The sequence below is a fragment of the Puma concolor genome, chromosome D2, assembly GCF_028749965.1.
Source record: "Puma concolor isolate L17-30 chromosome D2, mPumCon1.1.hap2, whole genome shotgun sequence".
NCBI classification, from domain to species: domain Eukaryota; kingdom Metazoa; phylum Chordata; class Mammalia; order Carnivora; family Felidae; genus Puma; species Puma concolor.
In genome coordinates, this window is record NC_141677.1 from 47,982,994 (window position 1) to 47,997,143 (window position 14,150).

General features: G+C 41.7%; 1 protein-coding gene across 4 annotated transcripts in view; it reads right to left on the minus strand.

Annotated features, from left to right (window-relative positions):
* The window catches only part of TMEM273 (transmembrane protein 273), a 34,886-nt gene extending 24,389 nt beyond the window's left edge, over positions 1 to 10,497 (minus strand). For 2 of the 4 annotated variants that reach the window (XR_015241692.1, XM_025918444.2), the window contains exon 1: positions 10,283 to 10,485. Coding sequence is in view for 3 of the 4 variants with exons in the window: in XM_025918444.2 (XP_025774229.1) it covers positions 10,283 to 10,409 (127 nt within the window). In the remaining variant the exon portion in view is untranslated. Of the gene's footprint in view, positions 1 to 10,282 lie in introns of all 4 variants that reach the window. The other 2 variants (XM_025918445.2, XM_086680251.1) reach the window with 2 other exon arrangements.
* Between the last annotated feature and the right edge of the window lie 3,653 nt (positions 10,498 to 14,150).

Consider the following 14,150-nt stretch of genomic DNA (forward strand, 5'->3'; position numbering starts at 1 on the left):
TCAACTAGAAATTGACAGTAGAAAGATAACAGGAAATTTTCCAAATGCTTGGAAACCAACAATACTTTAAATAATTCATGGGTCAAAAAGCAAGTCCCAAGGGAAATCAAAATATTTATTTACCAGGGCGCCTGGGTGGCTCAGTCGGTTGAGCGTCCGGCTTCAGCTCAGGTCATGATCTCAAGGTTTGTGAGTTCAAGCCCCGCGTTGGGCTCTGTGCTGACAGCTCAGAACCTGGAGCCTGCTTCATATTCTGTGTCTCCCTCTCTGTCTGCCCCTCCCCTGCTCATGCTCTGTCTCTCTCTCACTCTCAAAAATAAATAAACATTAAAAAAATATTTATTTATCAAATGAAAATGAAGACACACATATTGGGGTTTGTAAGTTGCAGCTAAATCAGTGCTGAGAGGGCAATTTATATCATAAATGTTTACATGAGAAAAGAGGAAAAGTCTTCAAACAATAATCTAATATCCCAGTTGAAGAAACCAGAAGAACATCAAAATAAAGCTAGAAGAAGCAGAAGGAAGTAAATAATAAAGATAAGAGCAGAAATCAATGAGATTGAGGAGCACCTGGGTGGCTCAGTTAGTTAAATGTCTGATTTTGGCTCAAGTCATGATATCACAGTTCACTAGTTCGAGCCCCACATCAGACTCTGTGCTGATAGCTCAGAGCCTGGAGCCTGCTTCAGATTCTGTGTCTCCCCCCTCTCCGTTCCTCCCCTGCTTACACACACACACACTCTCTCTCTCTCTCTCTCTCAAGAATAAACACTAAAAAAATTTTTAGAAAAATAGATCAGTGAAATTGAAAACAGAAAAATAATAGAGAAAATCAATGGGGGAAAAAAACCAAAAACAGTTCTTTGACAAACTGACAAACCTCCAGCAAGGCTGACAAAGGAAAAAGGAGGGATGACGCTAATTACCGGTATCAGAAGTTAAACAGGGATATCACTGCAGACCATGTAGACATCAGAAGGATAGTAAGGAAATATCGTGAACAACTCTACACACAAAAACTAGGTGACTTAAATAAAATGGACTAATTCCTCAAAAAGTACAAGCTGTCACAACTCACCCAATATGAAACAGATACTGTGAACAGCCCTGTAACTATTAAGGAAATTGAATTCATAATCTGCAACCCCCCAAAAAGAAATCTGCAGGCCCAGACAGTTTCAGGGGAGAATCCTAGCAAACATTTAAAGAAACACATACATCATTTATACACAAATCCCATCCAGAAAATAGAAGAGGAGGGAACACTTCCTAATTCATTTTATGAAACAACATTACTTAAACATTAAAACTGGAGAAAAAATGGTGCGGGGAAAAAAAAAAAAAACTACAGACCAGTATCCCTCATGAATATAGATTCAAACAGCCTTTCCAAAATGTTATCAAGTAGAATTCAGCAAAATGAAGGAACTACATCGTGACCAAATGGAGTCTATTCAGGGATGCAAGGCTAGTTGGATATTCCAAAATCCACCAATGTAATCCACCATATTAACAAGCTGAAGAATAAAATCACATGATCATGTCAAGCGATGTGGGAAATGTATTTGATAGAGTTCTACAGCCACTCATGAAAGAATATTTGGAAGACTAGGAAGAGAAGGAAACGTCTTCAACTTAACTAAGAAACTATAAAAAAACAACAACAACAAAAACAACAACAACAACAAAACAACACCCTGCAAGTAACATCTTACTTAATAGTGAGAAGCCGCGGTCCGTGAGTTCGAGCCCCGCATCAGGCTCTGGGCTGATGGCTCAGAGCCTGGAGCCTGTTTCCGATTCTGTGTCTCCCTCTCTCTCTGCCCCTCCCCCGTTCATGCTCTGTCTCTCTCTGTCCCAAAAATAAATAAACGTTGAAAAAAATAAAATAAAATAAAAAAAAAAAAATAGTGAGAAGCAAGACGCTTTCCCACTAACATCAAGAACAAACAATCTGCCATCACCCCACCTGTTCAATAAAGGACTGGAAGTTCCAGCCGTCCAATAAGGCAAGAAACAGAAACAAAAAGCATACCTTTCAGAAAGGCAGAAATAAGACCATTTGCAGATCTTGATCTATATACAGAATTGCAAGGGATCTAAAAACTAACACCTAGAATTAATAAGAGATTTCGTTAAAGTGGCAGAATACGAGATCGACATACATGAATCAATTACACGTCTACATATCAACAATTACACATAGAAAGAGCAAATTCACATACAACACAACTTACTATCACTCCCCCCCAAAATACTTAGGTATAAGTCTAATAATGCATGTACAGGTCTCACATACTAGAAATTCCACAACAGGGGTGACTGGGTGGCTCAGGAGGCTACGCGTCCAACTCTTGATTTCAACTCAAGTCACGGTCTCATGGTTAGTGAGTTTGGGCCCCACGTCAGGCTCCTTGATGTCAGCAAAGAGCCTGCTTGGGATTTTCTCTTTCTCTCCCTCTTTCTGTGCCCCTCCCCAGCTCTCTCTCTCTCTCTCAAAATAAATAAATAAACATTTTTTAAAAATCCACAACAGTAATGAGAGAAATAAAGAATCTTAACGAATGGAAATACAAACCCAATTCATGGAAAACACAACATAATAAAAATGTCCAATCTCCCCAAATTGATTTATAGATTTAATGTAATTCTTATCAAAATCCTGGCAAGATTCTTTTGTTGAAATAGATAAGATTATTCTAAAATTTACATGGAAAGGTAAAAGAAATAGAATTGCTAAAAAACTTTTTTTTGAAAAGTAAGGGTACCATCTTGAAACATATATACCTACAGAAATCAAGACTGTGTGGTACTGGCAGAGGGACAGACGCATATACCAATGGAAAAGAAAATACGACCCAGAAATAGTCCATAGAAGTATGATCAACCGATTTCTGACAAGGGAGCAAAATCAATGCAACAGAGGAAGGATTGTTTTTCCCACCAATAGTTCTGGGGCGATTGAACATCTACAGGCAGCAATAACAACACCAATTAAGCATCCTGAGCTAAATTCACAAATAACTCTGGACGGCCCATAGATTTAAATATAAAATATAAAACTATATAATTTTGTGAAAGGTGAAGTGGAAATGGGGTGATTTATGTCAAGGGATTTTTAAAGGGAACCAGGAGGCCATGAAGGAGATGGGACTTATGTACATCCTCACCGGGTAGAACCATGAACTTTTGAATTGGGCCAAGCTGCAAATATTGCAAGGACTCAGCATGAACACCTACCCACCTGCTTTATACGGTAAGAGATTGCTCAGCGATAGCCTTAGTAACCAATTATATTCAGTCAAGATTACTTTTCTATTGCCGACAGCAATGGAAATTCTTTGTAAACAACATATAAGCATTCCCTTTGTCTTTAGACACCCTTGACTTCTGTCCCCTGGAGGGGAGCTATTTGGATTGCTGCCCAAACCTGTGTTTCCTGAATTGCAATTCTGAGGCCCCAATCAAGGCCTTTTTGTTTTTATTTTCATTTTATTCTATTCTATTCTATTCTATTCTATTCTATTCTATTTTTTAGTTGACAACTTTTATTTTTTTTTTAATTTTTTTTTTCAACGTTTATTTATTTTTGGGACAGAGAGAGACAGAGCATGAACGGGCGAGGGGCAGAGAGAGAGGGAGACACAGAATCGGAAACAGGCTCCAGGCTCCGAGCCATCGGCCCAGAGCCCGACGCGGGGCTCGAACTCACGGACCGCGAGATCGTGACCTGGCTGAAGTCGGACGCTTAACCGACTGCGCCACCCAGGCGCCCCTAGTTGACAACTTTTAAAAGAAAACGTAAAATAAAGTCTTGGAGACTTAGGGTGTGCATGGTGAAAGCTTCTCAAATGGGATATCAAAAGCATGATCCATAAGAGAAAAAATATCAGTAAATTAGACTTACTTAAAATTAAGTACTTTTGCTGTGTGAAGAACTCTGTGGAGAGGATGAAGAGATCAGCTAGAGACTGGGAGAAAATATTTGCAGGTTGCATGTTTGACGAAGGACTCATGTTCAGACAAATTAAGAACTCTTAAAATTCAATAGAAAAGGAAAAACCAAGCAAACCAGTTAGAAAATGGGCAAAAGTCATGCAGAGAATTCTTGCTTGATCAAGACATTTTGCCTCCCCTTTCTGGGGTCATGACTTCTTCCTTCACCTTCTGCAGCCTTTCTGAGTGACCCTAGTGTATCGTTTTCTTTTGTTACATTTGTTGTAAACTGTTACACAGCAAAAGAAACCCAGCAGTGAAGAATTCTTTCGACCTGGAATCCACACACTGCTCGACTCTGAAACATTGTGTTGGCAGGAATCTGAAACAGGGGAAAAGCTGTCAGGAAAGATTTTTACAAAGATCTCAGGGACTAAGAGCCAAGGAATAAAGTGATGACTTTGACTTGTAAGATAAAAACGAATTTAATTCTCTTTACCCAGGCCTCTGCCATCTTTTCATTATAAATTAAGGGGGGAAAAAGCCTCTGCTCTCTTCAATAACTCTGGCTCTTTCAGTGAAGAATGTTTTAGCCACTGGAACATAATTAAAGTGATATTGTATTTCTTTTATTATCATGATTATAATAATACATAGATTTCAGCGGGTGCTTTCCAACAGAATTAAAACAGAGACAGATGGCTGACGTTTTGGTTGGAATTAGAGACCATAGGAATATTTTATATGGCAGCCTTTTAAAGAGGAAGGTGCAAACCTCTGAGAAAATGCCTTAGAAATTTCACCAGACCTTATCAATAGCTATTCTTAGAACAGTATTTTAGCAAAATTTAACAATATGGATCAGTTAGTAATTAAGTGGCAAATAATTTATTTAGAATTGTGACAAACATAATCCAAAATCTAGTTGTAAGTCTTTTATTATTATGTACATGAGCCTTTCTCAGATAGGTATCTTAATGTTTCCAAATGCAAAACCCTGAGAAGGACCCAAGAGCAGTTATGCTTTTTCTAGCACGAAATGGATAACTGAAATCATTAGACTATCAGGCAAACTCAAAAATGAGGAATGTTCTATGAAAAAAAAAAAGGAGATGGAAGCTTCGAAAATATCAACCATAAAAGACAAAGGTTGTGCCGATGTTCCAGATAAAGAAGGCTAAAGAAACAAGGTTATCAAATGTAACACCTTCCCCTGCACTGGGTCCTTTGCTGAGTTCAGTGAAAACTACAAAGGGCATTGGTGGGTGCGCTGAAATACTGAGACAGTGAAAGGACTTTGTCAGTGTTAACTTTCCTGTCGTTGATAACTATGCTGTGGTTATGCAAGAGATGGTCTCTATTTTTAAGAAATACACACTGACAGGGTGCCTGGGTGGCTCAGTCCGTTGGACATCGGACCTTGGCTCAGGTCATGATCTCACAGTTCCTGGGTTCCAGCCCCACATCGGGCTCTGTGCAGACAGCTCAAAGCCTAGAGCCCGCCTCGGATTCTGTGTCTCCTTCTGTTTCTGTCCCTCCCCTGCTCGTGTTGTCTCTCTCTCAAAAATAAATAAAATAAAATAAAATAAAAAAAAAGAAATACACACTAATGTATTTAGAAGTTAAAAAAAAATATGATATATACAACTTACTCTCAAATGGCTCTGAGAAAAAGATCTGTCTCTCTCTAAATATGTGTGTGTGTGTGTGCGTATATACATATATATGTGTGTGTATATATATACACATAAACATATATAATATATACTAATTTGTTTTATATAAACATATCTCTCTATACACAGCACATAAGATAAAGCAAATCATAATTTGATTAAGAAGTCAGCAAATCATATAGGTGTTCTTTGTATGATTTATTCTTACAACTTTTCTTTAAGTTTGAAACTATCTTGAAATAGAAGACTGAAAGAACAGTTTTAAAAGTCATGTCAGTTTTCCATGATGACACTACTACTTTCTATTCTCAGCTGGGAGGCAGTTTGGTATTAGAGCTAAAAATACAGCTTTTTGGCATCAAAATATTTGCATTTGAATTCCAGCAGTCCCACTCACCTGCTGTGGTGACCTCTGGTAAGCTACTTTATCACTCTGCGCCTCAGTTCCCTCATCTGTGAAATAGGCATGCTGATAAGAGCATCTGCTTTGTGGGCTATTTGTGAGAAACAAATGACGTGCTGGGCGAGGCACCATGCTCAGAATCAGCTTTCAGGAAGTGGGTTGTTATGATGCTTTCCAGAAAAGCATTCTACATGCAAGGGAGAAGACATAGTAAGAGCTGAGTTTAATGCCAAAGAAGGAGGGGGAAAGGGCCAGGGAGAGGGAAAGGGAGAAAAAGGAGGAGGCGGGGGGAGAAGGAGGGGAAACAGATGAAGGAGAAGGAGGAGAAGGGATCTTACCTACAAGTTACCAAGATTCTAAGCTAGAGTAAATAAAACAGTGTGACATGACTCAACACAGACATATGCAAAACGTGGCACAGAATAGGAATCCCATTAACAGTTCAAACACTCATTAAATGGGTGTAAAATAGAAGAAGCATGGTGAAGCAGGAGAGAAAGGAAAGATTGTTAAGTAAATGATATTGAGACAATGGATGTTTTATACCCCCCAAAAAGTAAAACTGGATCCTTTGTTTAGGCCACACACAAAATAAATTCCAAACAAATTAAAAGTCCAATTGTGAAAAATGCAACTGCTTCAAAGAAAAAAAAAAAAAAAAAGGCCAAATTCTTAGACAAGACAGAAAAACCAAACACACCAAAAGTCAAAGAATGAAAAATGTGATTGTATCACATTTAGAGACTTCCGCAGAGCAAAGTGCACCACCAAAATAAAAGATAAGCAATATACTGAGACAGCATATTTGTGAAAAATATGTAAAAGACCAATAACGAAAGAAAAATTATAAGAAATTTACAGAACAAAGAATCCTGGCTCTCTGGTAAACATACATTACATATTCCCACTAGTAATCAGGAACATGTAACCTAAAAACTTGGAGATAATATTTTACAACTCCGATAGGCAAAAAAAATGAAAAGTCTGACAATACTGAATCTTACTAAATCTGTAGAGGGACAGAGATGTCCAGATCTCACTAACGGAGAGCAATCTGGCAATATCCAATAAAGGGAGAATCGCGCATTCCCATGACAATGACACCTCTTCCAGACTGTCTCCCAGAAGAATGAGGGTTCTAGAAGATGGAATGGCCCATTGCAGCATCGGCTACGGAGGCAAAAAGTTACAAACAACCCAAATCTGTCAGTACCAGAATGTATGACTAAATTATGATACAGTGTTGCATCAGAATCCAGTGGGCAGTTGAAACAGATGTATGTGATCAGAATGGGGAGCTAATGCAGCAGGTTGAGTATGCTGTGGTGACATTCAGGTCACAAGCTGAACACCTAGAAAGCAGCACAGGAAGGAAGTATAGAGGTGCTGTTTCCTCTGGAGGAGAGAGGAAAACCAGATAGAGGAGGGGAGCCTAAAGGGCATTAACTCCATTTGTGACATTCCGTTTCTCTGATGGATGCGTTGATTTACCTATCTCCCTTCAAATCCATGTATCTAAAACAACCAGCTGAGGTTTTTAATGTGTAATTCAAGGTGTTGAGTCCATATGTTCATTACATGGATCTCAGTTTTAAAAATAGTTTTAGAATACTTGAAAATTGGTTTTCCCAAAACTCTGCAGCTACTCTGGATGGGGGGGTGGGGGGGAGGGAATAGTGGATCATGCAAGCCTTGAACTTGGAGTCATGCAAGCCTTGGAGTCTATAGGCAGAGATGCCTACCATGTCCCCAGAAGTCCTCACACACAGCTCTCCCACACATCCTGGGGTGGCCAGCCTGGTCACCTGCCCTCAGTTACAGGGTGTCACTCAGTAATCCTCAAGATCTCTTTCACCAGCTTCTCATAAAGTCTCCACTATTTCTTACAACTTTCAACAGGCTATCATGCTATTTTTTGTTGCACAGAAATTTATTTGGTATTAAGAATATATATAAGATCATTATGAAAAATTTCAATCCAAAGAAACTAAAAGATGCCTCCTTATCCTATTTCCTAGAAAGAGTAAAAGGAAACAATTAACAATTTGCTGTATTTACTTCCAGCCAATTTTTGGAGAGGCAAGCAAACATATTGCAAAATATAACTACCTAACGATAACTCTGTAACTGTCACTTTGTCACTTCTCCTCTGTCCATGTCAGTTCCGAGGAAATTATGTCTTTTATGTAAACATATTGGATATCATTAGAAACATTCAAGTATAATTGATTTAGCCAGATTCCAACTGAAAATCACTTGTTTCTGGTTTCCACTGGGGTCAGCAGTGCTGAAGCACCCCATTAAATATTTTGGGGAGGTTTTATCCTATTATTTCAACAGGATAAGTACCTGAAGGTGGAATTTCCAGATAAAAGATTGTGAACAGCTTACACTTTGCTACGTATTGTCAAATTGCCTTCTGAGAAAATTGGTTCAAGTAGCTAATTGTTCCAAATAGCCAACAGTGAGTGCTCACCCCATGGCAGATACCAGGTACATGTTTTAAATGTGGTAACAGACTTGAGTCCCCTCAATAGCCCTATGAGATTGGTACAATCATTATCCCCAACTTACAGATGAGAAAACTGAGCAGAAAGGATCAACAGCCCGTTCACATCCCGGGACCGGTAAATAGCAGAAAAGGATTAACATTCAGCAGGTGTAGAGCTAGATACACACTCCAAAATGCTACTTTCTCTACTAATACTATGTGAAAACACTAACCGGCTGTGATGTCTCGGCCAACGAATTAAAACCCCATCCATAAAGTGCAGATCATGGTGGGACCTCTTTCATAAATCTGTCGTAGGGATGGAATGAGCTAACTCGAGTGTTTAGGGGAGTATGCAGCCTATCGAGCGCACTCAAAATGTTAAATGTGGCTATTTGTTTTACTATTTGCGAACTTCAGCATTTTCAAGGTCTATTGTTTGTTTGGATTTCTTCAGCAAGCTGCCTGTTTGTACAATACGCATATTTTTTTCATTGGATTTCTTAAATTTAACTTCCTCCCCCTTCCCCCAGGACCCACTGGTTTGTATATCTAGGTAAGGTCAAAAGCAGACACGGGTTAGAATATCTGCTACCTTCTGCCGCTTTACGGAGCACACTTTGCATTTTCTGCCCTACACACTCTGAGTTCTTGATTATTGATTCTAGCCACCCCCTCACTGCCACTGCCACTTGTTACATGTGCCCATTTCCATGTGTAAACTGATAGATGCTGAGGCTCTCTGACTGACAGGCTAGCTCCCAGAAAGCCAAAGTCTTTGTTCGCTCCCAGGCTGGGTGCAGGCTTCAGGGACGTGGGAATAACACTGCCCATGTCCAGGATACAGGCTGTTGCTTCCCCTACAGAAGATTAGATCCAAAGACAGGCTGCTTGCCTTTGAGTTTTGACCCAGTGCAAGTTCTGAGAAACAGCATCTTTGTGGAGACGAGGGACTATTTTGTTGCCTTTTTAAGAGATAACAGTTAACGTCAAAGGGAATTTTGCAAGGTCACATGGCTCTTTCAACCCTGTCTCTGTCTACATATATCTCATGTCTAATCATCATTCTATGACTCGGTCCCTATCTCTCTTGTTTTTTTCCTCCCTGTCTGCTTCTCTGGTCTTCTATCTCTCCCTCTGTATCTGGCCCTACTTTTCCGTTAGTCTCTGCCTTTCTCCCTTCTTCCTGCTTTTGATGCACAGAACTAAAGATGACTTTAAAAAAACCAGGATACTTCTGGGTGACTAAGAGCCTATTGGCTCCCCAATAAGACTGATTCACCACTGACTATAAAGAAGCACCTACATCCCCACATTTTTCTCATTTTATGTAATTATTTCAGTTTGACTTAATTAAATGGAGCTTAATTTTCATACAATTCTGGAAGCTAGGCATTATTATCCCCCATTTTACTGGTTCAGAAACTGAGAGAGAGTCTAAGAAGCTTGCTGCCGTTTGGTACCAATGGAGCCATGATTTAAAGCCAGGTTGGTCTAAGTCCCAAGCCCAAAGCTCTTTCTACCACATGACCCTTTCCTGTTCCCCTCTGGCCCAGAAGAAGCCTTTGTAAGTTGCAGCTGGAAGGAAACAAACAAAAATCATTTTCACTGCCTTGTGTCTCAAACTGAGAAACGCTGTCTATTCAAAGGGACTCATCTGTGCTTCAGGGACTGAGCCCCAGTGAGCTAATGCTCCTCCAGTTTCCCACTCATTGAGGCACCCCTGCCATGGATGAGTCACGTCCACCCTGCCTCTGCATTCGTCACTCACCTAGGAGAAGGAGGAGGGCTCTCAGCATGCTGGCCCCGGAGCCCATGCTGGCTTTCTGCTCCTGGCTCCCCTGCGAGCAAGCACTTGTGGCTGTCTGACCCAAGGCTGTGAGGGACAGAAGCCACATTCCGCGTGACAGACAAGGCGGAAGCTGCCGCCACGGCGCAGTGGGGAGGCTGCTCAGTTCCTCTCAGCTCTGTCGAAGGGCAGGGCGAGGGAAGTGCGTGTTGCCTTTGCCCTGTCAGTCGGTGGAAGGGAGCAAGCCCACGGTGAGGGCTCACTGAGGCACACTGGGGTACTAGTTATCAGCCAACACTCTCTCCTGTGATCTGCCCCCCACCACACACACACAGCACAAGAACAGAAGGGCACCTGGGTGCAGATTCTTGCCCACAGACCCAGGCCGATAAGTCTGGGAGGGGGGTGTGGGCAAAGTTGGTCAACATGGATGTCCGGGTCCTGCAGAAACCCCCGCGGCTTTGGGTCAGGGAGGACACCTCTGAGTCTGGGGAGGCTTATGACTCTCTTCTCAGAGTAACATTTTTGATGTCCAAAATAAAGTAGCTAGGATCATAAAAGAAACCAGTTATGCTGAATCCAAATATTTATCCAATATCCAAATACTTATAAAAAAGACTTATGATATGGAAATGTAGGTGCTTCTTTATCTGCACAGTCAGCAGCAAGGTCTAGCTCAGGTGCAGTGACTACCACCATCCTGACATCATGACAAAGGTAAAGGATATTTAGAGCTATCTGCACCAGCTAAAATGTGGATGAAAATAGGGGCGCCTGGGTGGCTCAGTTGGTTAAGCGACCACCTTCGGCCCAGGTCATGATCTTGCGGTCCGTGAGTTCGAGCCCCACGTCGGGCTCTGTGCTGACAGCTCAGAGCCTGGAGCCTGTTTCAGATTCTGTGTCTCCCTCTCTCTCTGCCCCTCCCCCACTCGCACTCTGTCTCCCTCTGTCTCAAAAATAAATAAACATCAAAAAATTAAAAAAATATATGGATGAAAATATCTGCAGTTCCCACCAGCAGTGAAGGCACCCATGCAGTGATATCACTGTGGTTTATTGGCTATCCTCACGTTGGAAAGGACCGTTAAGTTTCCATGAGAGGGTAGAGGCCTGAGATGTGATGTTTTCCCCATCCATGTTCACAGAGCCCACGGTAAGCACCCAACGCTGGAAGACCCTTGGTTGTCAACACAGGTTCGACCGCAGACTTGGGGCCGTGTGTTTCCATACTTCTCCTTGACATCTGCTTGACTGTGCAAGCCTCCAGCTCGAATGTGCGAGAAATCTCACTTTCCAAAATGCAAAGCCCCTTAATGACAACTGTCGAGCCCCTTCCAAAGGGGCAGACAGCAGTTAACCTCTTTGTCATTCTCAAGCTTCCTCTGACAAATCCCTAAAACAGCTAACTCACGGAGCACTTTTGTCCTCCTGAGTCTCACGTAAACGATGGACACGAGCAGGGCGGGCCGTTCACCAGAAAAAGCAGTTTTCTTCGCTTTGGTGCCTTAAGGTTCCGTCCCTCTATCCAGGCACACTTTATTTCATACCAAACACTTTGGGTCAGTCTTCACCTACTCCAGGAAACATACTCCCTCTGGCTTCTCCTGAAACGTGTGCACTTTTATTATTATTATTATTTTTTAAGTAGGCTTTATGCCCAGCAAGGAGCCCACCGTGGGGCTGGAACTCACAACCCTGAGATCAAGACCTGAGCTGAGGGGCGCCTGGGTGGCTCAGTCGGTTAAGCATCGACCTCGGCTCAGGTCATGATCTCATGGTTCATGGGTTCGAGCCCCGCCTCGGGCTCTGTGCTGTCAGCTCGGAGCCTGGAGCCTGCTCCGGATTCTGTGTCTCCCTCTCTCTCTGCCTTTTCCCCCCTCACACTCTGTCTCTCTCTGTCTCAAAAATAAATAAAAAACAATAATTAAAAAAAAAAAAAAGACCTGAGCTGAGATCAAGAGTCCCATGCTGAACTGACTGAGCCACCCAGGTGCTCCATGAGACGTGTGAACTTTTAAAACTTTCATCCTGCTTAATGGAGATGTTGGTGGAAGAAATATTTCGCTTCCTAAGCAAACTGTAAGGCCATGCCAGCGTAGACATGGTAAGTCATAGGCAGGGGCTGGGGGACTGCAGGAGATGCATCAGGGGAGCTGCAAGTAGGCCTTGGTTTCCCGGTGCACAAAGAGGTCCATGTTTTGTGAAATCATATTTGTAAATGTTGGTACTAATTTTAAAATGTTTTTTTACATGTGGGTAGGTCAAACCAGATGTTGGTATGTAACTTCACCTCTAACATACTTCTTGAGAGCGCTTCCAGGGCTCAACCTCTCATGTATAAACCCAAGACAGGAAGTTCCTGTGGCAACTTCTGCTTTTTACACTGCCACAATCTCCTGAGACCGGAAAAGTCAGTGTCTGCTACCTACTTGCATGGAGAAGAAGGAAATACAGACACTCAACTGTCCCGTAAGCTAGGATCCGTAAAAAAGACCTGACACCTAGCCAGTGCACCTGGTTATGAAGGGGACCTCAGTGGGGTGTGATGCCCCCCACCCCGCCAGAGTGGGTACCCCACCCCATGCTCTTGTAACAAATGCCTCATTCTGAACCTGAGTCTGCTCCTGTCACGGCGGTTGGGATAACCCCCCTGGACCAGGAGCCTGTGAAGGCAGGGGCCAGAGCACCTAGTCCGGTGATGGACACAGCACAAGGTCTCAGTGATGCTTGCTGAATAAAGGATCAGTTTACTTGCTTAGCTCACACCCGGGCTGAGCCAGCCCAGCCTGTGAGTGAGAGGGTTGTGGACCTTGCCTTGGTCAGGAGGTAACCTACTCTGCCAGTCCAAAAAGAAGGAGAGCTCAGCTCTGATATTCCTCAGGGTGCTGCCCTTCCTCCAATGTGGTCACCATCAGACGTTGGGAGCTCCTATCCTCCCCCCTGCCACAGAGCACACAATTTGTACCCCAGATGCCTGGAGTGCAAGATGGGAAAAACCATCAGATCCACCATCATTACAGGATATTTTTAAAAATTAAAGACAGGGAAGATTGGAAACATATTGATGTATCGAACTTAAAAAGAACTCTTCGCCCAGCAATTAGAAAAGAGCTATTCTTCTCAAGTTCTCAAGCATGTGTGCAATATCTACAAAAAAGAAAAAGAAAAGAAAACAACAACAACAACAACTACATCTGGGCCATGAAGTAACTCTCAAAAAATTCAAAGAATGGCTGACATACAGATCACATTTTTTGACACAGTGCAATCGAATCAGATGACAGTAACAAAAAAATACATGCAGTGCCCTTATGTTTGGAAACTTAAAAACACATTTCTAGGTAACTCAGAAGTCAAATAAAAAATTACAGTGAAAGTTAAAAATAGCTAGAACCTAACAATACTGAAAATGTTTCATATCTGATTTTGTAGATTGCAAGTAAAATAATAACTAGAAGGAAAGGATATAAATACTTAGAAAAGAGGGTTGAGAAAGGGATGAGCTAAGCAAGCAAGTGGAGAAGTTTGGAAAGAATAAACCTAAGAAAAGGCAGGAGAAAGGCAATAATAAATATGAAAGCAGAAATGAATAAACCAGAAAGTAAAGTTTCTCTCTCTCTGAAGAGAGAAAGGAAGAAAGAAAGAAAGAAAGAAAGAAAGAAAGAAAGAAAGAAAGAGAAAGAAAGAGAGAAAAAAAGAAAAAGAAAAAAATCTAAAATAGCCAAACTCATAGAAGCAGAGAGTAGACTGATGGTAGCCCAGGGCTTGGGGAGATGATGTTCAAGGGGTACAAAATTTCAGTTATGCAAGATGAATAAACTCTGAAGATCGGAAATGTGAATGTAGTTAA